Source organism: Drosophila subobscura, chromosome dot (assembly GCF_008121235.1).
Source record: "Drosophila subobscura isolate 14011-0131.10 chromosome dot, UCBerk_Dsub_1.0, whole genome shotgun sequence".
In the NCBI taxonomy this organism is placed as follows: Eukaryota; Metazoa; Arthropoda; class Insecta; order Diptera; family Drosophilidae; genus Drosophila; species Drosophila subobscura.
In genome coordinates, this window is record NC_048535.1 from 1,316,806 (window position 1) to 1,338,274 (window position 21,469).

The window sequence follows — 21,469 nt, forward strand, 5'->3', positions numbered from 1 at the left end:
GAGCAGCTTTGTGCTTTGCCCGCTTTTGCGTTAGCGTTGAAACACGTCGACAAATAGTTGAACATACATATGTATGTACATATTTAGTACATATCCATACGTACATATTTATAAAAATACATATGTATTAACATAAAGACATAATTTTTATGTTTGCACACATATTTTTATTAATGACACAAAATTTTTAAAAAGTTTAAGTTAAAAGTTAAATTTTTTTTATTATTTATAATTTTATTATTTTATTCTGACAACTAGAATACATATGTATGTACATATATACATATGTATGTTATGTTCCACATGTACCTAGTATACATACATAAAATACATGGGTAAGTTGAACAAGTTGTATGTATGTACATACATGTGTACTAATTAAGATTTGAGTCCAGTTACTCGTTAATTATTGAAACAGTTCGCTGGTGATATGTGGGTATATACAAATGTATGTATGTACATATGTACATAAAATCATCACAAAAAGTTATTTGTAAAATGTTCTAATGTGATATCATTTTTAACCTATGTATGTATGTACGTTAAGGATATTTTCAACAATAAGGGAATTTCAACAGGTCTGTGATTTGATCATCTGAGGTCGTACCTGGCTTATGCCATGAAGAACACTACTCAACAAAATTGATATTGTTTGTTTGAGTATCGAAACAAGCCGACTTTTTATACCCGGTACTCAAAGAGAAAATAGGGTATAAAGTATTTGTGCTCGAAATTGGAAGTATATAATGCACAGAAGGAAACGTTTCAGACTCCATAAAGTATATATATTTTTAATCAGCATCAATAGCCATGTCTGTCTAGTAAAAGTTGTGTGAAGACTCATGCCATGAAGCATTTATATAAGGAGGTCTCGTCGGCTTCGCGTCGGGTGCGTTCAGTGCTTGTTTGCTTGTCGACGCGGAAGGTTTTTCGCATATATTAACCCCTCCCTTCGCAGGGGGTTGCAAGTTATTTTAGAATTAAGAGCCTAAGAAAACAAATATATACTTTCAAGTAGTAAATTATTTAAAATCGAAATAAAAAGGAATTCTTAAACTCCTTTTCTTGCAATGGGCAATTTTAAACCCCATGCCATCAAAGGGTTAATCAGCACACTCCATGTCGTTTGTCCTGTCGTTTCACTCACACTTACAGCGCAGAGCCCTTTCACTCGCACTTATTAACACCATTGTAAGGGATGAAATTTTGCCGACGAGACCTCCTTATATAATTCTTCATGGATGCAGATGGTAGATGTAGAAAAACTTAGAATTATAAAAAAACATAAGGTTGCAGATTTTCATATAGCTATGTTCATAATAATAGTAGTGCAGCACCTCACTACTTTCAAAGATTTTTTTGAGACACTTCCAGTCTTTCAAACAAGTGATAAAAATTAAATTAAATTAAATAAGCAATACAAATCGGAAGAAAGTAGTAGTGTTTTTTATTCAAATCGAAAAAAGAGACGAAACTCAAATTCAAACCTATGTTTCAAGTTCTATATGTTTATTGAGTTTTAAAATATAGAATTTAATCAATTTCGTTTTTATAACCCTCACACCCGCCTAGAATTGGCCAATGCTTTACTTGGACTTAGCCAATAATTCTTGAACCACTTGCGAAAACTCTGATCTGGTTGACGGATTTGCAGTAATAATAATGGTTTTGGTATTTCCTAACCATATTAACCATATTTTTTCGGTTTGAGACCCTCCAGTCTTTCAAATTGAACAAGTGATACCTTTTTGGAAAGCCTGAAATCTACACATTAGAACCCAGAAAGAATCCTGGAACATTTTCATTAAATCTTCTTGTTTTACATGACTTTAGAAAAATACCCATAAAAAATGCTGTTCAATAAAATAGAAAATTTTTAGAAAATTGAAAAAAAGAGAGACTGATCTAGACATGGAAAAGTGTCGACCTTTTCGGATGAAATTCCATTCCAAGCAAGCTTTCTTGCGTGTTTCAGATCATTATCTTGTTGAAAGTTCCTTTTGAGAGCCATTTTTCACTAGTAATATTAATGTATTGTATTAAAAAGTATGCCGGCACACACCATTTATGAAATACGTCAGTATTAGGCTAGGAAGTAAGAGTTTATATGGGCTGTAGCCCATAAGGGTCAACCCAACATGTCCAATGTTGTTTTTTGCAAGAATTTTGGAAGTTATCAGATATCTGTGAACACGAAACATATTCTTTTGAGTCTTCCTTGCCATATAAAACAACTTTACACTCATCTATCAAAAGTATTTTTCGGACTGTGACACGACCCAGTCCACATGCCTCATGTCCTCAATTTTCAAAACATGTGTCGTGTACCCATGTGCTTTTATTCTTAAACGCGTAACTTCCGGGGACCTCTTGCAACTAAATAATGTGTCGTGTATTAACTGTCAAAAAAAATTTCAGAGCGATATAAAATTGTCTTCATATCTTTTGAGGATATTGAAGAGCTTGGACTTGCCTTCAACCATCTTCGACCATCTACTAAAAGACAATTTTTTCGCTTAAAAATCATTTTTAAGGGTGCTTTTTTAAGTTTATACTATTAGGTATAACAGTAAAAGCACATTCAAATTAGTTTTGCATTCCATTACAGCTCCTGATTTTATTTTTTAGTCTAATTCTAAAGTCTCCCATATTGGACTGTTCAATGAATACTTCCACGCTCCAAAAACAAAAGTACCGCTATATTTAAACATTTCTTTTATCAAAATATTCAATTTTTAAATTAAGCTTACTGATGGTAACTTTTTTGAATTGATTTAATTCGTTTTTTAATTTTTTTTTAATACTTGCATCCAGCACTACTATTTTATTGAACAGCATTTTTCATGGGTATTTTTCTAAAGTCATGTAAAACAAGAAGATGGAATGCGAATGTTCCAAGATTCTTTCTAGGTTATAATGTGTACATTTCAGGCTTTCCAAAATGGTATCACTTGTTCAATTCGAAAGACTGGAAGGGTCTCAAAAATAGTTGTGAAAATTGTGTGGAGCGGCACTACTATTTCATTGAACACGACTGTATATACTGACTGAGTACCGGGTATTAAATTTGTGACGCGTAATAAGCGGGTCACACGTCCCTCCGTATTAAAATAAATTCGTCAGGATTTTCAAAAAAAGAATATTGAAACTTCCAAACTAGTTTGTATTGAATAGGTATTTTTATTTTTTATTTTTATTTACAGTTAATATATGAAGTAACAATTTGTAAAAACTGAATGTTATAAAGGATAGGTTTATATTTATGGTAAACTTGTTCGTACCCAGTGTTTTGCTAGCAATAACACTACTCGACACGATTTGCCGCTTCGATCCAGACCAACTTTTTCTGAAAGTTATGGGGCTTAGAAATGGATCGATGATCATTTTTTTTTTGTCAGAACTTTTTTAAAATAATTTTTAAAATTTGGTATTTTTTAACGTTTTTTTTTTAGAGGTAGCGCTTCTTTTTTCGCACAACTTGAGTATCTTATATTTGGTTGTAATGAGCTAAGCCATTCTATATAGCTGATATATGCATCAGTAATGTATGGACATACACATTGTGGTTTTAGTTTAGCGTTTGAAAAATGTTAAGCTTTAAAATGTAAGAATGTAGATTTTTGTGAAGTATTTTTTACGAAATTTTGATTTTAAAAACTCGGGATCAGTCCAAAAGAAAATAAATCCTGTTTTCTCTATTTTATATTTATGTAGAGGGCTTCGTTTAAGGTATTGCTTATCAAAATTTATGGAGAGACAGCTAAGCTAAAATGTTTCAACCAACCACAAAAAAACCCATATTTTTCCGTTATATACCGACGTAGTTTAGGTTTTTTTTAAATTTTAGTATTTTTTTGAGTTTGTAGCCTAAGTATTTTTTTTTTTTAAATGTTTGGGCTACCTGTTGGAGTGGAGTTGTGCGACCAACTGCCAGAGTATTTCTGGTTCTGCAATAAATAAAAAAAAATTCTTTAAAAAAATTTAAAGCCCTCAGTCTATCAAAAAGTCAGTTTGGCTCGAAGCGGAAAAAATAAGTTGGATTTTATCGAGTAGTGTTATTACTGGTAGTTGTCTTAACACATGCATAGCATACACACCTCTCTAAACTTCCAATATATTCATTAGATCTTAGTTCAGCAGAGAGACTGACTTCGTTAGCATATTGTAGACTCATATATTTAATATTCTCCATCTTTCTGAAAAGGTAAAAAAGTATTGTGTTACAATCTAATAAAGTAAACATTGAACAAAAAACTAATTTGTTAAAGCCTTATATCAGCAGTATAATTTGGTTGGATTTGGAACAGTTCTCTTCATGGAATATCGAAGCGAGCTGGGTAATTGTTTCATCATATAAATATCAGTTGTACAAACATAAAATAAAAATCTTTTACTCACTTGGAAGTAAAACATAAATGTAGATGATAAACGTCTTCAGCCATGCGACACACTTTTTTGGCGCTAAATGGGGGAATTTAATTGAAAATATTAAAGACATTGGTTAATGTATTGTAGAGCAATATTTTTTTATTACAGTCCAGATCAGTTACTAAGGTGACAATTTTCATCATCTTTTTTCAAGAGTAGCAAAAAAAAAACATCATTTCTGAGTTTTTCTTGGCTATCAACTAACGTACCCACCGAAATAGGACTCGCGTTATCTTTTGAATCCAGGCATAATACATGTAGCTGAAAACCAGGAGAAAACTAAGAATTAGAAATCAAACAAATCAAAAAATTAAATGATGTATTCTGATATATTTTCAGTGGATGGAACTTTTCATTTATTAGATAAATGATGGGGAATCCGTAAACAAATCATCATGCTATCAATTATCAATTCTTTTGTATCAGGAAAATACGAAAGAAGATATTAAAATATTCATTTTTTAGTTCTCTATCAATAAAGAAGTTTCTATGTAGCCTGTTCAATTATTACTGGTAGTTGTCTCACCACATGCATTGCATACACACCTCTCTAAACTTCCAATATATTCATTAGATCTTAGTTCAGCAGAGAGACTGACTTCGTTAGCATATTGTAGACTCATATATTTAATATTCTCCATCTTTCTGAAAAGGTAAAAAAGTATTGTGTTACAATCTAATAAAGTAAACATTGAACAAAAAACTAATTTGTTAAAGCCTTATATCAGCAGTATAATTTGGTTGGATTTGGAACAGTTCTCTTCATGGAATATCGAAGCGAGCTGGGTAATTGTTTCATCATATAAATATCAGTTGTACAAACATAAAATAAAAATCTTTTTTACTCACTTGGAAGTAAAACATAAATGTAGATGATAAACGTCTTCAGCCATGCGACACACTTTTTTGGCGCTAAATGGGGGAATTTAATTGAAAATATTAAAGACATTGGTTAATGTATTGTAGAGCAATATTTTTTTATTACAGTCCAGATCAGTTACTAAGGTGACAATTTTCATCATCTTTTTCAAGAGTAGCAAATAAAAACAACATCATTTCTGAGTTTTTTCTTGGCTATCAACTAACGTACCCACCCGAAATAGGACTCGCGTTATCTTTTGAATCCAGGCATAATACATGTAGCTGAAAACCAGGAGAAAACTAAGAATTAGAAATCAAACAAATCAAAAAAATTAAATGATGTATTCTGATATATTTTCAGTGGATGGAACTTTTCATTTATTAGATAAATGATGGGGAATCCGTAAACAAATCATCATGCTATCAATTATCAATTCTTTTGTATCAGGAAAATACGAAAGAAGATATTAAAATATTCATTTTTTAGTTCTCTATCAATAAAGAAGTTTCTATGTAGCCTGTTCAATTATTACTGGTAGTTGTCTCACCACATGCATAGCATACACACCTCTCTAAACTTCCAATATATTCATTAGATCTTAGTTCAGCAGAGAGACTGACTTCGTTAGCATATTGTAGACTCATATATTTAATATTCTCCATCTTTCTGAAAAGGTAAAAAAGTATTGTGTTACAATCTAATAAAGTAAACATTGAACAAAAAACTAATTTGTTAAAGCCTTATATCAGCAGTATAATTTGGTTGGATTTGGAACAGTTCTCTTCATGGAATATCGAAGCGAGCTGGGTAATTGTTTCATCATATAAATATCAGTTGTACAAACATAAAATAAAAATCTTTTACTCACTTGGAAGTAAAACATAAATGTAGATGATAAACGTCTTCAGCCATGCGACACACTTTTTTGGCGCTAAATGGGGGAATTTAATTGAAAATATTAAAGACATTGGTTACTGTATTGTAGAGCAATATTTTTTTATTACAGTCCAGATCAGTTACTAAGGTGACAATTTTCATCATCTTTTTCAAGAGTAGCAAAAAAAAAACAACATCATTTCTGAGTTTTTTCTTGGCTATCAACTAACGTACCCACCCGAAATAGGACTCGCGTTATCTTTTGAATCCAGGCATAATACATGTAGCTGAAAACCAGGAGAAAACTAAGAATTAGAAATCAAACAAATCAAAAAATTAAATGATGTATTCTGATATATTTTCAGTGGATGGAACTTTTCATTTATTAGATAAATGATGGGGAATCCGTAAACAAATCATCATGCTATCAATTATCAATTCTTTTGTATCAGGAAAATACGAAAGAAGATATTAAAATATTCATTTGTTTAGTTCTCTATCAAAAAAATAAGTTTCTATGTAGCCTGCTCAATTATCACTGGTAGTTGTCTCAGCACATGCATTGCATACACACCTCTCTAAACTTCCAATATATTCATTAGATCTTAGTTCAGCAGAGAGACTGACTTCGTTAGCATATTGTAGACTCATATATTTAATATTCTCCATCTTTCTGAAAAGGTAAAAAAGTATTGTGTTACAATCTAATAAAGTAAACATTGAACAAAAAACTAATTTGTTAAAGCCTTATATCAGCAGTATAATTTGGTTGGATTTGGAACAGTTCTCTTCATGGAATATCGAAGCGAGCTGGGTAATTGTTTCATCATATAAATATCAGTTGTACAAACATAAAATAAAAATCTTTTACTCACTTGGAAGTAAAACATAAATGTAGATGATAAACGTCTTCAGCCATGCGACACACTTTTTTGGCGCTAAATGGGGAATTTAATTGAAAATATTAAAGACATTGGTTACTGTATTGTAGAGCAATATTTTTATTATTACAGTCCAGATCAGTTACTAAGGTGACAATTTTCATCATCTTTTTCAAGAGTAGCAAATAAAAACAACATCATTTCTGAGTTTTTTCTTGGCTATCAACTAACGTACCCACCCGAAATAGGACTCGCGTTTTATTTTGAATCCAGGCATAATACATGTAGCTGAAAACCAGGAGAAAACTAAGAATTAGAAATCAAACAAATAAAAAATTAAATGATGTATTCTGATATATTTTCAGTGGATGGAACTTTTCATTTATTAGATAAATGATGGGGAATCCGTAAACAAATCATCATGCTATCAATTATCAATTCTTTTGTATCAGGAAAATACGAAAGAAGATATTAAAATATTCATTTTTAGTTTTCTATCAATAAAGAAGTTTCTATGTAGCCTGTTCAATTATTACTGGTAGTTGTCTCACCACATGCATAGCATACACACCTCTCTAAACTTCCAATATATTCATTAGATCTTAGTTCAGCAGAGAGACTGACTTCGTTAGCATATTGTAGACTCATATATTTAATATTCTCCATCTTTCTGAAAAGGTAAAAAGTATTGTGTTACAATCTAATAAAGTAAACATTGAACAAAAAACTAATTTGTTAAAGCCTTATATCAGCAGTATAATTTGGTTGGATTTGGAACAGTTCTCTTCATGGAATATCGAAGCGAGCTGGGTAATTGTTTCATCATATAAATATCAGTTGTACAAACATAAAATAAAAATCTTTTACTCACTTGGAAGTAAAACATAAATGTAGATGATAAACGTCTTCAGCCATGCGACACACTTTTTTGGCGCTAAATGGGGGAATTTAATTGAAAATATTAAAGACATTGGTTAATGTATTGTAGAGCAATATTTTTTTATTACAGTCCAGATCAGTTACTAAGGTGACAATTTTCATCATCTTTTTCAAGAGTAGCAAATAAAAACAACATCATTTCTGAGTTTTTTCTTGGCTATCAACTAACGTACCCACCCGAAATAGGACTCGCGTTATCTTTTGAATCCAGGCATAATACATGTAGCTGAAAACCAGGAGAAAACTAAGAATTAGAAATCAAACAAATCAAAAAATTAAATGATGTATTCTGATATATTTTCAGTGGATGGAACTTTTCATTTATTAGATAAATGATGGGGAATCCGTAAACAAATCATCATGCTATCAATTATCAATTCTTTTGTATCAGGAAAATACGAAAGAAGATATTAAAATATTCATTTGTTTAGTTCTCTATCAAAAAAATAAGTTTCTATGTAGCCTGTTCAATTATTACTGGTAGTTGTCTCACCACATGCATTGCATACACACCTCTCTAAACTTCCAATATATTCATTAGATCTTAGTTCAGCAGAGAGACTGACTTCGTTAGCATATTGTAGACTCATATATTTAATATTCTCCATCTTTCTGAAAAGGTAAAAAAAGTATTGTGTTACAATCTAATAAAGTAAACATTGAACAAAAAACTAATTTGTTAAAGCCTTATATCAGCAGTATAATTTGGTTGGATTTGGAACAGTTCTCTTCATGGAATATCGAAGCGAGCTGGGTAATTGTTTCATCATATATAAATATCAGTTGTACAAACATAAAATAAAAATCTTTTACTCACTTGGAAGTAAAACATAAATGTAGATGATAAACGTCTTCAGCCATGCGACACACTTTTTTGGCGCTAAATGGGGGAATTTAATTGAAAATATTAAAGACATTGGTTAATGTATTGTAGACCAATATTTTTTTATTACAGTCCAGATCAGTTACTAAGGTGACAATTTTCATCATCTTTTTCAAGAGTAGCAAATAAAAAAACAACATCATTTCTGAGTTTTTTCTTGGCTATCAACTAACGTACCCACCCGAAATAGGACTCGCGTTATCTTTTGAATCCAGGCATAATACATGTAGCTGAAAACCAGGAGAAAACTAAGAATTAGAAATCAAACAAATCAAAAAAAATTAAATGATGTATTCTGATATGTTTTCAGTGGATGGAACTTTTCATTTATTAGATAAATGATGGGGAATCCGTAAACAAATCATCATGCTATCAATTATCAATTCTTTGTATCAGGAAAATACGAAAGAAGATATTAAAATATTCATTTTTTTTTTCTCTATCAATAAAGAAGTTTCTATGTAGCCTGTTCAATTATTACTGGTAGTTGTCTCACCACATGCATAGCATACACACCTCTCTAAACTTCCAATATATTCATTAGATCTTAGTTCAGCAGAGAGACTGACTTCGTTAGCATATTGTAGACTCATATATTTAATATTCTCCATCTTTCTGAAAAGGTAAAAAAGTATTGTGTTACAATCTAATAAAGTAAACATTGAACAAAAAACTAATTTGTTAAAAGCCTTATATCAGCAGTATAATTTGGTTGGATTTGGAACAGTTCTCTTCATGGAATATCGAAGCGAGCTGGGTAATTGTTTCATCATATAAATATCAGTTGTACAAACATAAAATAAAAATCTTTTACTCACTTGGAAGTAAAACATAAATGTAGATGATAAACGTCTTCAGCCATGCGACACACTTTTTTGGCGCTAAATGGGGGAATTTAATTGAAAATATTAAAGACATTGGTTACTGTATTGTAGAGCAATATTTTTTTATTACAGTCCAGATCAGTTACTAAGGTGACAATTTTCATCATCTTTTTCAAGAGTAGCAAATAAAAACAACATCATTTCTGAGTTTTTTCTTGGCTATCAACTAACGTACCCACCCGAAATAGGACTCGCGTTATCTTTTGAATCCAGGCATAATACATGTAGCTGAAAACCAGGAGAAAAATAAGAATTAGAAATCAAACAAATCAAAAAAATTAAATGATGTATTCTGATATATTTTCAGTGGATGGAACTTTTCATTTATTAGATAAATGATGGGGAATCCGTAAACAAATCATCATGCTATCAATTATCAATTCTTTTGTATCAGGAAAATACGAAAGAAGATATTAAAATATTCATTTGTTTAGTTCTCTATCAAAAAAATAAGTTTCTATGTAGCCTGCTCAATTATCACTGGTAGTTGTCTCAGCACATGCATTGCATACACACCTCTCTAAACTTCCAATATATTCATTAGATCTTAGTTCAGCAGAGACTGACTTCGTTAGCATATTGTAGACTCATATATTTAATATTCTCCATCTTTCTGAAAAGGTAAAAAGTATTGTGTTACAATCTAATAAAGTAAACATTGAACAAAAAACTAATTTGTTAAAGCCTTATATCAGCAGTATAATTTGGTTGGATTTGGAACAGTTCTCTTCATGGAATATCGAAGCGAGCTGGGTAATTGTTTCATCATATAAATATCAGTTGTACAAACATAAAATAAAAATCTTTTACTCACTTGGAAGTAAAACATAAATGTAGATGATAAACGTCTTCAGCCATGCGACACACATTTTTGGCGCTAAATGGGGGAATTTAATTGAAAATATTAAAGACATTGGTTAATGTATTGTAGAGCAATATTTTTTTATTACAGTCCAGATCAGTTACTAAGGTGACAATTTTCATCATCTTTTTCAAGAGTAGCAAATAAAAACATCATTTCTGAGTTTTTTCTTGGCTATCAACTAACGTACCCACCCGAAATAGGACTCGCGTTATCTTTTGAATCCAGGCATAATACATGTAGCTGAAAACCAGGAGAAAAATAAGAATTAGAAATCAAACAAATCAAAAAATTAAATGATGTATTCTGATATATTTTCAGTGGATGGAACTTTTCATTTATTAGATAAATGATGGGGAATCCGTAAACAAATCATCATGCTATCAATTATCAATTCTTTTGTATCAGGAAAATACGAAAGAAGATATTAAAATATTCATTTTTTTGTTTGCTATCAATAAAGAAGTTTCTATGTAGCCTGTTCAATTATTACTGGTAGTTGTCTCACCACATGCATAGCATACACACCTCTCTAAACTTCCAATATATTCATTAGATCTTAGTTCAGCAGAGAGACTGACTTCGTTAGCATATTGTAGACTCATATATTTAATATTCTGCATCTTTCTGAAAAGGTAAAAAAGTATTGTGTTACAATCTAATAAAGTAAACATTGAACAAAAAACTAATTTGTTAAAGCCTTATATCAGCAGTATAATTTGGTTGGATTTGGAACAGTTCTCTTCATGGAATATCGAAGCGAGCTGGGTAATTGTTTCATCATATAAATATCAGTTGTACAAACATAAAATAAAAATCTTTTACTCACTTGGAAGTAAAACATAAATGTAGATGATAAACGTCTTCAGCCATGCGACACACATTTTTGGCGCTAAATGGGGGAATTTAATTGAAAATATTAAAGACATTGGTTAATGTATTGTAGAGCAATATTTTTTTATTACAGTCCAGATCAGTTACTAAGGTGACAATTTTCATCATCTTTTTCAAGAGTAGCAAATAAAAACAACATCATTTCTGAGTTTTTTCTTGGCTATCAACTAACGTACCCACCCGAAATAGGACTCGCGTTTTATTTTGAATCCAGGCATAATACATGTAGCTGAAAACCAGGAGAAAACTAAGAATTAGAAATCAAACAAATCAAAAAATTAAATGATGTATTCTGATATATTTTCAGTGGATGGAACTTTTCATTTATTAGATAAATGATGGGGAATCCGTAAACAAATCATCATGCTATCAATTATCAATTCTTTTGTATCAGGAAAATACGAAAGAAGATATTAAAATATTCATTTTTTTAGTTCTCTATCAAAAAAGAAGTTTCTATGTAGCCTGTTCAATTATTACTGGTAGTTGTCTCACCACATGCATTGCATACACACCTCTCTAAACTTCCAATATATTCATTAGATCTTAGTTCAGCAGAGAGACTGACTTCGTTAGCATATTGTAGACTCATATATTTAATATTCTCCATCTTTCTGAAAAGGTAAAAAAGTATTGTGTTACAATCTAATAAAGTAAACATTGAACAAAAAACTAATTTGTTAAAGCCTTATATCAGCAGTATAATTTGGTTGGATTTGGAACAGTTCTCTTCATGGAATATCGAAGCGAGCTGGGTAATTGTTTCATCATATAAATATCAGTTGTACAAACATAAAATAAAAATCTTTTACTCACTTGGAAGTAAAACATAAATGTAGATGATAAACGTCTTCAGCCATGCGACACACATTTTTGGCGCTAAATGGGGGAATTTAATTGAAAATATTAAAGACATTGGTTAATGTATTGTAGAGCAATATTTTTTTATTACAGTCCAGATCAGTTACTAAGGTGACAATTTTCATCATCTTTTTCAAGAGTAGCAAATAAAAACAACATCATTTCTGAGTTTTTTCTTGGCTATCAACTAACGTACCCACCCGAAATAGGACTCGCGTTTTATTTTGAATCCAGGCATAATACATGTAGCTGAAAACCAGGAGAAAACTAAGAATTAGAAATCAAACAAATCAAAAAATTAAATGATGTATTCTGATATATTTTCAGTGGATGGAACTTTTCATTTATTAGATAAATGATGGGGAATCCGTAAACAAATCATCATGCCATCAATTATCAATTCTTTTGTGTCAGGAAAATACGAAAGAAGATATTACAATATTCATTTGTTTAGTTTTCTAACAAAACGAGAAGGGACGTACGAGACGCTTCTTACGCGTCACAACTTTTATACCCGGCACTCAAAACTACATCTGCACCTTAGCGGTTATTTGTCAAATTTTAAATTTTTTCTTCATCTGTCATGTACATCAACAACACTACTCACACCAACACGCTCCTTTAGCTCGCCACCCTCCCCTAGAGCCACACACAGCAGAGTCAGGGCAGAGACGCGGCAGAGGAAGAGACGTGTCAGAGGCAGAGGCCTCTGCCACTGCGCGAAGTAGAGTGTGAATAAGAGAATGTGAAAAAAAACAAATATAAGCTGCGGGACGGGGTGGGTTTAGCCACTACCAATTAATTTCTTCATTATGGCTATAATAATGGTCCTTCCCTACGAAATGGCGTTTTTAGTTTTCTTTTATCTTCAAAATTGTAGATTTGGGAGGTTTTAATTGAATTGAATTGATTGATTGATTTAATTGAAAATATTAATAAGCATTGGTTAAAGTATTCAAGAGCAATATTTTTTTATTTCATTTCAGATCAGTTACTAATGTGACAATTTTCATCATCTTTTTCAAGAGTAGCAAATAAAAAGTACATTACCAAGCATTATGCCTGTAGCTGAATTCTGCTATAAATTCGAGAGTGGATATTGCAAATGCATTAAGCGTTTCAGTCACAGCTAAAAGGTATTGATGTTTTACTAAACTTTATAATCACCGAATTCCTACAAACCCCGTTCTAAAAAATAATAGTTGTAATAATATATATGAATAATTAAATTTGGACATGAAACTATCAGACAAATAAGCAAGACTAGTAACTAGCGATTTAGCAATATCTTACCATAGCACCATCAAAAAATTTAGCTACTATCGAAGGGAAACCACCTAAAACATGTGGAACTTGTAAGATTCATGCAAGTATATTCATACATTTACCAATAAGCGGTCCATTTGGATACGACCTCCGTGTGTCATGGTCGTTTACTGCTTCATATTGTCTGAAAAGATAGAGAACTTAGATGTTCAAAAGTTCATATGTTTATACAGCAATCTATTTCAGTTTTTTTTTGCAATCAGCCATGAATTGTCATCAGTAAACTGACAGAGACGAAAAATTAAACATCATTTTGCAAACCGAATATTATATTTGATATTTTTATATACCTGTTGCACAGCTTGCGTACCTTTAGCTTTCCTCAAGTTATCATGTAATCTAAGATGTGGAAAATATTTGGTTATATTGTGTACACCATTTAGGTTTATTGTTTTGAGCTTACATACCATGCTCTAAACGTAGGATAACATTCGTATTACATTTGGTAAAACGTAAACGGCAGTAGTCCACTTCCTAAGACTCCTAAAATTAAAAAAACCCCCTGGAACCAAGAAGCTAAAACACAAAAATTATTTTCTACAAAACGTAGAGTTATATATTATATGCTTTTTGAATGCAATACAATAAACAAAATGCATATCCAGCTTAGACTGCCTCCTGTACGGGTGGTTCGTAACCTTCGGGACGGTCGACCACAGCGCCTTCAGCAGATACGACGGCTTCTGTAGTTTTTCCGCCACCATCACCATGCAACTCCAGAAGTTTGGATACGTCAAAACGAGGCTTCTTCAACACCTTCACTTTACGGATGTAAACATCATGTAAAGGATAAATGCGTTGACAACTCTTTTCAATATCTTTTGCAATTGAGTCCAGAGCTAATTTGTTAACTAGCTGCTTCAGATCAGCCCCACTGACTTCATTAGTTATGATGTCAGTCATACGTGCGCGAATCTTACGGACCTGAGACTGTTGCGCATAGCAAGTTTTGCGCTGAGACTGCTGGTCTTTTGCAGTAAATCCAATGCAGAAAACACGCAACAGATACCCATCAACGGTTTTGGCCTCAACTATGGCCTCAATAAGTGTTTGCCACTTTTTCACCATGGACCTATCCAAAAAAAAGAGGTACATTTGTGTAGATTATTGGATAAATGTGTATCTATGTATCGTTTAGCCCTATGCCCATTTATTCATATGTACATATATAACTAGCTGTTTGTATGAACCTTTGGCCATGGTGTGGCAAATCCTTTCATTATGCATTACTTTAGTTTAATGCGCAGAACATTTGGTTGTCAAATAAGGTACAATCTACATAAGTTATAGACAAAAAACTGTTCAGCTAAGAAATTTCTATCTATAGGCACATATGTATATGTGCATACATATGTATGTACATATATGTAGATATGGATACATATGTATGTTAATGGCTTGCTTGTTGAGCATTAATACGGAAAATGCATTTACCTGTATTTGTCGGTAGTCAAATCCATGCCATGGAAGTTGCACAGAACGTTGCGGTCCTGCACGTCTTCAGCAATAAGACGGAACTTACGAAACGAACGCTCAGGATCGATGTCTTTCTGCAGATCAGCCAGAGACACTTCGAACACGCGGCCCTTCAAGTAATCGGAGGCAATTCTTTGTCCCTGGGTGCGGTTGACAAGCGTTTTACCGATTTGACGGGTTTGAAACATATTCGGTGCTTTGACATCGTACCAGTCCTTGCGTGAAAAGGGATCTACTACCTTCTTCTTACCACCCTTTTTTCCTCCCTTGGAAAGACCTTTATTTTTGCCGACTGCCATGTTCAACGAATAAACCGGAAAAGGCTGTTTCACGTTGATTCTGGCTGTCAAAAGAAGGAAATACAGGAAACAGTGTTGCATAATGCGTAAATGACTTGAGCCCTAAGTACACTGAGCGATTTGAAAATAAATCCCCTTTGATTTAATATATTAATGCATTCACTCATATTTTATTGTACCATGTATTGCATCGTTCCATAGCCTTAATTCGTAATTATACGGCGATTTATATTTAAAATGTATCTGAATAAAATAAAATAATACAAATAAAATAAATTCCTTTGAGCATAGTACTCAGATCCGAAAGAACTTGCCGCTAGAAAAATGAGGGATGATATGCGTATAGAACCGATAAGAAATGTTTTTGAGCAAAAACTGTTTGCTAGCGGCTGTACGCCTGGCTGTACTCAGTTAAAAAAAAATGTATCTTAGAAAATCAGAATGGTATGGTATGGTAGTCTGCTAGCAGCTCCAAAAATATACATTTGATCTATATTACGCCAGGGGACCTAGCAAACAGGAAATAAAGACCCAATAAAATGGAGGCAAAAAGCCGGAATGGAAAAAAAATTACCACCTTTCAAAGTGTTTTCGGATCTGAGTACTAAGCTTTAATAAAAGGAATGCATTAGAAAATGTATATTTGTTGTATACATACATATATTACATACATATTGGGAACGCTCTTTTTAATAAATAAACTTAATATAACCGTCACCAAAGACAATAAAGTTACAAGATGGATAACGCTCATACACTGAATTGGCAGACTGCAGCCAAAATTTCGAAAAGCGACGAAAAGTAAAAAGCCAACCCACTCACATATGAGCGCGTAAGGAATCTAAAATGTATGATAAAATCCAAGCACACGATTTTCAAACGATATTCGATATTTTCAAAGCACACGATATTCTCATTAAATGTCTGCCTCTTCAAAAACTATTTTCCGATTGACTGCATGGAAAAATTATGGAAGAGACATTATGGAAACATCTAAAAAATATTAAAATACACTATTTATAAAATATAATAGTAAGATGGGTAACGCTCATAGGTATGTACATTGGATTGGCGGACTGCAAGCCAAATTTGGACGAGCGACGAAGAGATAAGAAAATACACCGTCTCGGTCGCTCACATATGTATGAAAGCGTAGAAATCTAAAAATAGAATGAGCTTCGATTATCGAGAGGAATATACATACATATGTACATGTACATATTTTCATGAAATAACTTCCTCTTCAAAAATTATTTTCCGATTGACTGGATGGAAAAAAAAATTTTTAAATTGTAAAAAGGATGCAAGAACGTCGTTAGCAAGCGAAAAGTGCTTCGGATCAGCTATATTTGTCAAAATATTTCAATAATATTTCCAAAATCAAACAATTAGCTCTTAAGCTTAACATATGTGTACATTCATACATACATAGGTACCATCGCAAAGCGGAACGACCTGACACTATACTATAGTTCATAAAACATAGGGCTGAAGGGCTTCTTTCGCTTGAAACTGGGCTAAGAGCAGGCGCGAGACTAGCAACACCTCGATCTGGACCATCACGGTCTTCAGCTCCTCTGCGGTGATGAGAGCGCCACCAGAGATGAGAACTAACAGGAATTAAGGTTGCCGAACTCACCCCTGGGAAAATTGCCAATCTTAAAGTGCTCTTTTCGATCCCTCTTGCGCTAGTTTTGATTTTTTCCTTCCTTGTGTCATGATTCTGACGTCAAAAGATAAACCCAATCTATCTTTCGCTTAGCTATAGAAGAATTGAATAGGCCAGATTTTCCGGTAAATTTTCTGCTGATCTGAGTATTCAACTGTAAAATACTTGCGAAAAAATGTTCTGTCGTACAAAAGACAGGGTTGACTTCTTATCGTTTGTAAGGGAAAATCATCGCTAATTCTGTCGCAAGAATATTTTGTGTGTCTGAGTGCTGGGCTAAAAAAAAAGGCATTAATCAATTTAAAAGCCCCAAATCTATCAGAAAAAGCAGGTTTGGTTTCTTGAGGAAACAAAAAAAAAGATTTTGCCGAGTAGTGTAATAAGAAAAATATTAATAAACATTAGAAACAAAATATATTTTAGATTTTAGTTCGAAAATTCGAAATTACAGTTATGTTGTCATTAAAAAGTATAGGTATATATAAGTATTAAGTATATATTTTTGTATATTAATTACGTATTAATAATAACTCAAGCCAACAAACTTAAATTCTAATGTTAAAGCCTAGTACTCGGATTCGAAAACAGCTTTGCTAACAAGATGTGCATTCTATTTATCAAGCGCTTGAGTGTGACCATAGTCGTGAGCTGCATGCTTTACCGAAATAAAAATTGATTGTTTGATTGGTGGCTCTTGTATTAGCGGAGGAGTAGAGCGATCAATGAAAAAGCGCCAAATACCATGAGTAAGTCCATTTTTAATTGCGGGAAAGAAACAGGAAGAGTAATTTCCCTATATTTGTAGCATAACTAGTCATAGATATGTATGCAAACACATATAACAATCGAACACATTTAGTAGTAGGAAAATATGACTCAATGGCCATCAGTTTTCTTTGAGTATTTGCATATGTCTGAGAAGAACCTCTGCAGTTTTTTTGGATTGGTGGAGCAGTACTTGGTCACGTAACGGAATACAACTTAAAAATTAATCAAACTAAAATTTAAAAAAAAAATTCCATATATTCTCATTTATATGTAATATTTGTTTAAACTTTCGCCCTTTTGAAGGCCTTAATCTCGTTGGACGGTGGTCATTATCTTTCCAATTCGACATCTTTTTACAGCATACACCATATAGCAGGCTGGAGCCAAAAATTTGGTGGTTCTAGCTCTTATACATAGTCTCTCTGAAATGACAAAGAAGACGGACAGGCGGACTAACAGACATGGCTCAATCGACTCGGCTATTGATGCTGATCAACAATATACATACATATATACTTTATGGGGTCGGAAACGTTTCCTTCTGTGCGTTACATACAACCGTTATTCCGCACAAATACAATATACCCTATTTACTTTTCGAGTACCGGGTATAAAAATAAGATTCAACATAAAGACCTGGTTAATGCGGACTCATCGTCTGCGACCAACCAATTTCGCTGTAGCGATTAAATAACAATAAAAAAAGATAATAAAATGCAAAATGAGGTCATGAAAAATAAAATCATATGGTGAATTGATACATCAATTGTAATATAAACAAATCAAATAGAATCTCGTAACCAGTCTTACGTTTTATGTTAACATAAGGATGTCGTGAGAACTAGCCAATCTTCTTGAGAATTGATTGATAAATCGGATAAAATTATAGTTTTAGCGCGTAGACTTCTAACTAGCAAGTAATATCAAAAAGAACATCAAAATCGAGGAAAGTGATTTAAGATTTACGGTATATTTTTAAAATGAGAAGGTATATTTTGGTATATTTTTGAGGGTCTGCGGTATATTTTATCGATAGTTTCGCGGTCACACTGCACACATAAAATTCAAAATTGGTCCGAGCGGTTGTGGCGGCGCGAGACGCGAGATAAATTAAAAAACTTTAAAAGCAAAGGAAAACAATAACGCGAATGTCTTTTCTGAAACAACTCGGCGAGGAAAAAATTTCAGTAAAAGCCGTTGATTTCGCTTGTAATGTATACAAATAACGGTGAATAATAAAAAGATGATCAAATCCCTATCTTATCTTGGTGGTACTATATAAAAACAATCCTGTGTTAAGTACAAAAAAAAGGGGGATCTTGTGGTGTGGTCTGGTGCGTCGATTTGTGCTTTGATGAAATCATAACCATCGTATACATAAGTTCGTGTGTGTGTGTGCATGTATGTAAATCGGAAAAGAAAGATACAAGTGTGCGACTGAGTGTAGTGGCTCGTGCATGAATGTGTGCACACACTAAAGTGATTAGTGTGTTCGTGTTAGTGCGATCGACACAAGAAGTGTGTGTGTTAAGTGTGTTGAAAACAAATGAAAATACATAAATTGATATACACCTGGTGTTGTATGCTTGCGATTTGGATTTTAAAGTAAATTCTTGTAAACGCGATCTTACGTGTTTTAAAAAGTCTTAAAGTTCGTTTTCACATAATGCGTACCTAACGCGAAGCATGCGGTTGGCTTGGCCGACGGAGGTACAACAAAAACTGTTCAGCCGAGACAAAAAACTGTTTGGCAGTAGGTACTACTTTATACGATCGGATTCGGATTTTAAAACATATTAAGTAAGTTAATATTTTATGCACATAAGTAGTTTTCAACTTAAACCCCAACCTCCCACTCACACACAGAAAGTACAATGAAAATGTCTACATTCATACAAAATCGTAAGAATTTATGTAGATATATGTATGCATGTATGTAATTTGACAGTGCTATACAAATACATGCACATACATACATATGCATGCGGAACAGAACACACATCACATCTCTGTTTGGTTTGTTTATTTATTTGCTGAAAATACTTTTTCTGTATCTTTATTCCGCGTTCAGCATATATAGTTTTCTTTATGTTCATTTCGGTTCGGTTTGGTCTTCTGGTTCTTCTCTACCTGTTGATATCCCACAATCCACAATCTTGTCCCTAAATAGAAACTCGTTGTGTCATTAGTCTTGCCGCCGAACCGATGCATGCGATGCGTCGTGCGCTGTTGTTGTTGTTACTGCCCCTGTCTTCAACGGTCGACGGCGGTTATTGTTTTACCTTGAACTAATATGTAGTTAGTATTCCCTGCTGTGAGTACCCATACACAATCTTTTGGAATCGCTATGAACGTAGTGATCTGTGAACTGGCAGGCCAGGGCAGGTAGCAGTGTCCGAATATCCAACAACCAAACAACAGATATGATGGCACCAAACATTATTAATACTATTATTTTTTCCTCTTTGCTTAGCTCAGCAGAGTATTTTATGCGAAAGAGGATTGAGAGAGAATTGTCCGTGCGGGTCGGTCGGGTCGCTGTTACAAATTTCTTAAGCAGCATCCGGAATACATTTTCTGAGAAATGGTTGGTTGAGTTCTTGATGCTTGTTGACGTTGACCGTGACTGCACGGACTGGGACTCGGACGTACCCCACGTGCACCATATGTATGTGGGCGTAACAATTTTGATTCATGTCAAATATGTACATATGTATGTACATATGTGGAATGAATATGCGGTGTACATCGAAAAATAAGTACTCGTGTAGTCGTAAAAGTTTCAATAAAGCAAACAATTTGGAATCATTTGTGTAGGAGGTAAATAATATAATAACATAATAAAGTATGTGCATGGAAATTGTGCATGTATGCATGTACATACATACATATTTTTGTATTTTTGTATCTACATATTTATAAGCCAATTCGGTAATGCTGTCGAAACTATGAGAACCACGCCATACAAATAAAAAAAACTCAAAACAATTTTTATACTCGAAGAGTAAATAGGGTGTATTGTATTTTGCTCGAAAGTGGATGTATGTAACGCACACAAGCATATTCCGAGTCGATTTAGCCATGTCTCGTGTGTCCGTCCGTCTGGCCGTCTATCCGTACGTCTTGATGAGATATCAGAGACTATTAAAGCTATCAAAGAGCGAAAATCTGCTGTATCCACAATTTTTAAGATAATGAAAACTAAAAATGCAATTCCGTAGTGAATGGTGATATCTATCAGATCACCGAATTGGGTTTAGATTGGATAACACTATCCGACACCATTTTGCCGCTTCTATCCTGACCAACTTTTAATGAAAGATATGGGCTTAGAAATGGTTTGATGATCATTTTTGTTTTTTCTACGGCAGACCTTTTTTTAAAGTGTTTTTAAAATCTGGTATTTTTTTAAGGTTTTTTTTCAGACCTAGCGCTTGTATTTCTCAGGCAACTCAAGTATCTTACATCTGGTTGTAATGAACTTAGTCATTCTTTACAGCTAATGAATGCATCTATAAAGTGTACACAATAATTTTAAGGTTTAAGCTTACCGTTTCAAAA

General features: G+C 33.0%; 3 protein-coding genes across 5 annotated transcripts in view; 1 reads left to right on the forward strand and 2 right to left on the reverse strand.

Annotated features, from left to right (window-relative positions):
• Positions 1-3,182: 3,182 nt before the first annotated feature.
• On the reverse strand, positions 3,183-13,993 carry LOC117902922. The gene is made up of 23 exons (XM_034814503.1): positions 13,987-13,993; positions 13,759-13,820; positions 12,571-12,619; positions 12,326-12,388; positions 12,025-12,123; positions 11,445-11,507; positions 11,144-11,242; positions 9,688-9,750; positions 9,386-9,484; positions 8,804-8,866; positions 8,500-8,598; positions 8,160-8,212; positions 7,919-7,981; positions 7,287-7,335; positions 7,042-7,104; positions 6,741-6,839; positions 6,159-6,221; positions 5,858-5,956; positions 5,278-5,340; positions 4,975-5,073; positions 4,399-4,461; positions 4,098-4,196; positions 3,183-3,947 (listed from the first exon to the last, which is right to left on the reverse strand). Exons 3-23 carry the CDS (start codon positions 12,606-12,608, stop codon positions 3,809-3,811), a joined length of 1,638 nt encoding a protein of 545 aa, XP_034670394.1. The 5' UTR covers positions 12,609-12,619; positions 13,759-13,820; positions 13,987-13,993; the 3' UTR covers positions 3,183-3,808.
• A 233-nt stretch (positions 13,994-14,226) lies between these two features.
• On the reverse strand, positions 14,227-15,505 carry LOC117902923 (40S ribosomal protein S3a). The gene is made up of 2 exons (XM_034814504.1): positions 15,131-15,505; positions 14,227-14,768 (listed from the first exon to the last, which is right to left on the reverse strand). The coding sequence occupies exons 1-2, from the start codon at positions 15,469-15,471 to the stop codon at positions 14,303-14,305; spliced, it is 807 nt and encodes a 268-aa protein (XP_034670395.1). The 5' UTR covers positions 15,472-15,505; the 3' UTR covers positions 14,227-14,302.
• A 3,459-nt stretch (positions 15,506-18,964) lies between these two features.
• Positions 18,965-21,469, forward strand: part of LOC117903003 (protein pangolin, isoforms A/H/I/S) — a 56,711-nt gene continuing 54,206 nt past the window's right edge. The window contains exon 1 of one of the 3 annotated variants that reach the window (XM_034814751.1): positions 18,965-19,708. The gene's annotated coding sequence lies outside the window, so the exon portion shown is untranslated. The remainder of the gene's footprint in view (positions 19,709-21,469) is intronic. The other 2 variants (XM_034814750.1, XM_034814748.1) reach the window with 2 other exon arrangements.

Excerpts from the sequence above, each read along its gene's own strand:
- LOC117902922 (XM_034814503.1), bottom strand. The coding sequence starts at position 12,608 with ATGCCTGGATTCAAAATAAAACGCGAGTCCTATTTCGG. Across the intron at positions 11,508-12,024 it reads TATATTGGAAGTTTAGAGAG|CGCCAAAAATGTGTGTCGCA; the intron begins GTGTGTATGCAA and ends TCCCCCATTTAG. Across the intron at positions 3,948-4,097 it reads TATATTGGAAGTTTAGAGAG|AACCAGAAATACTCTGGCAG; the intron begins GTGTGTATGCTA and ends TATTTATTGCAG.
- LOC117902923 (XM_034814504.1), bottom strand. The coding sequence starts at position 15,471 with ATGGCAGTCGGCAAAAATAAAGGTCTTTCCAAGGGAGGAAAAAAGGGT. Across the intron at positions 14,769-15,130 it reads TTGACTACCGACAAATACAG|GTCCATGGTGAAAAAGTGGC; the intron begins GTAAATGCATTT and ends TTTTTTGGATAG.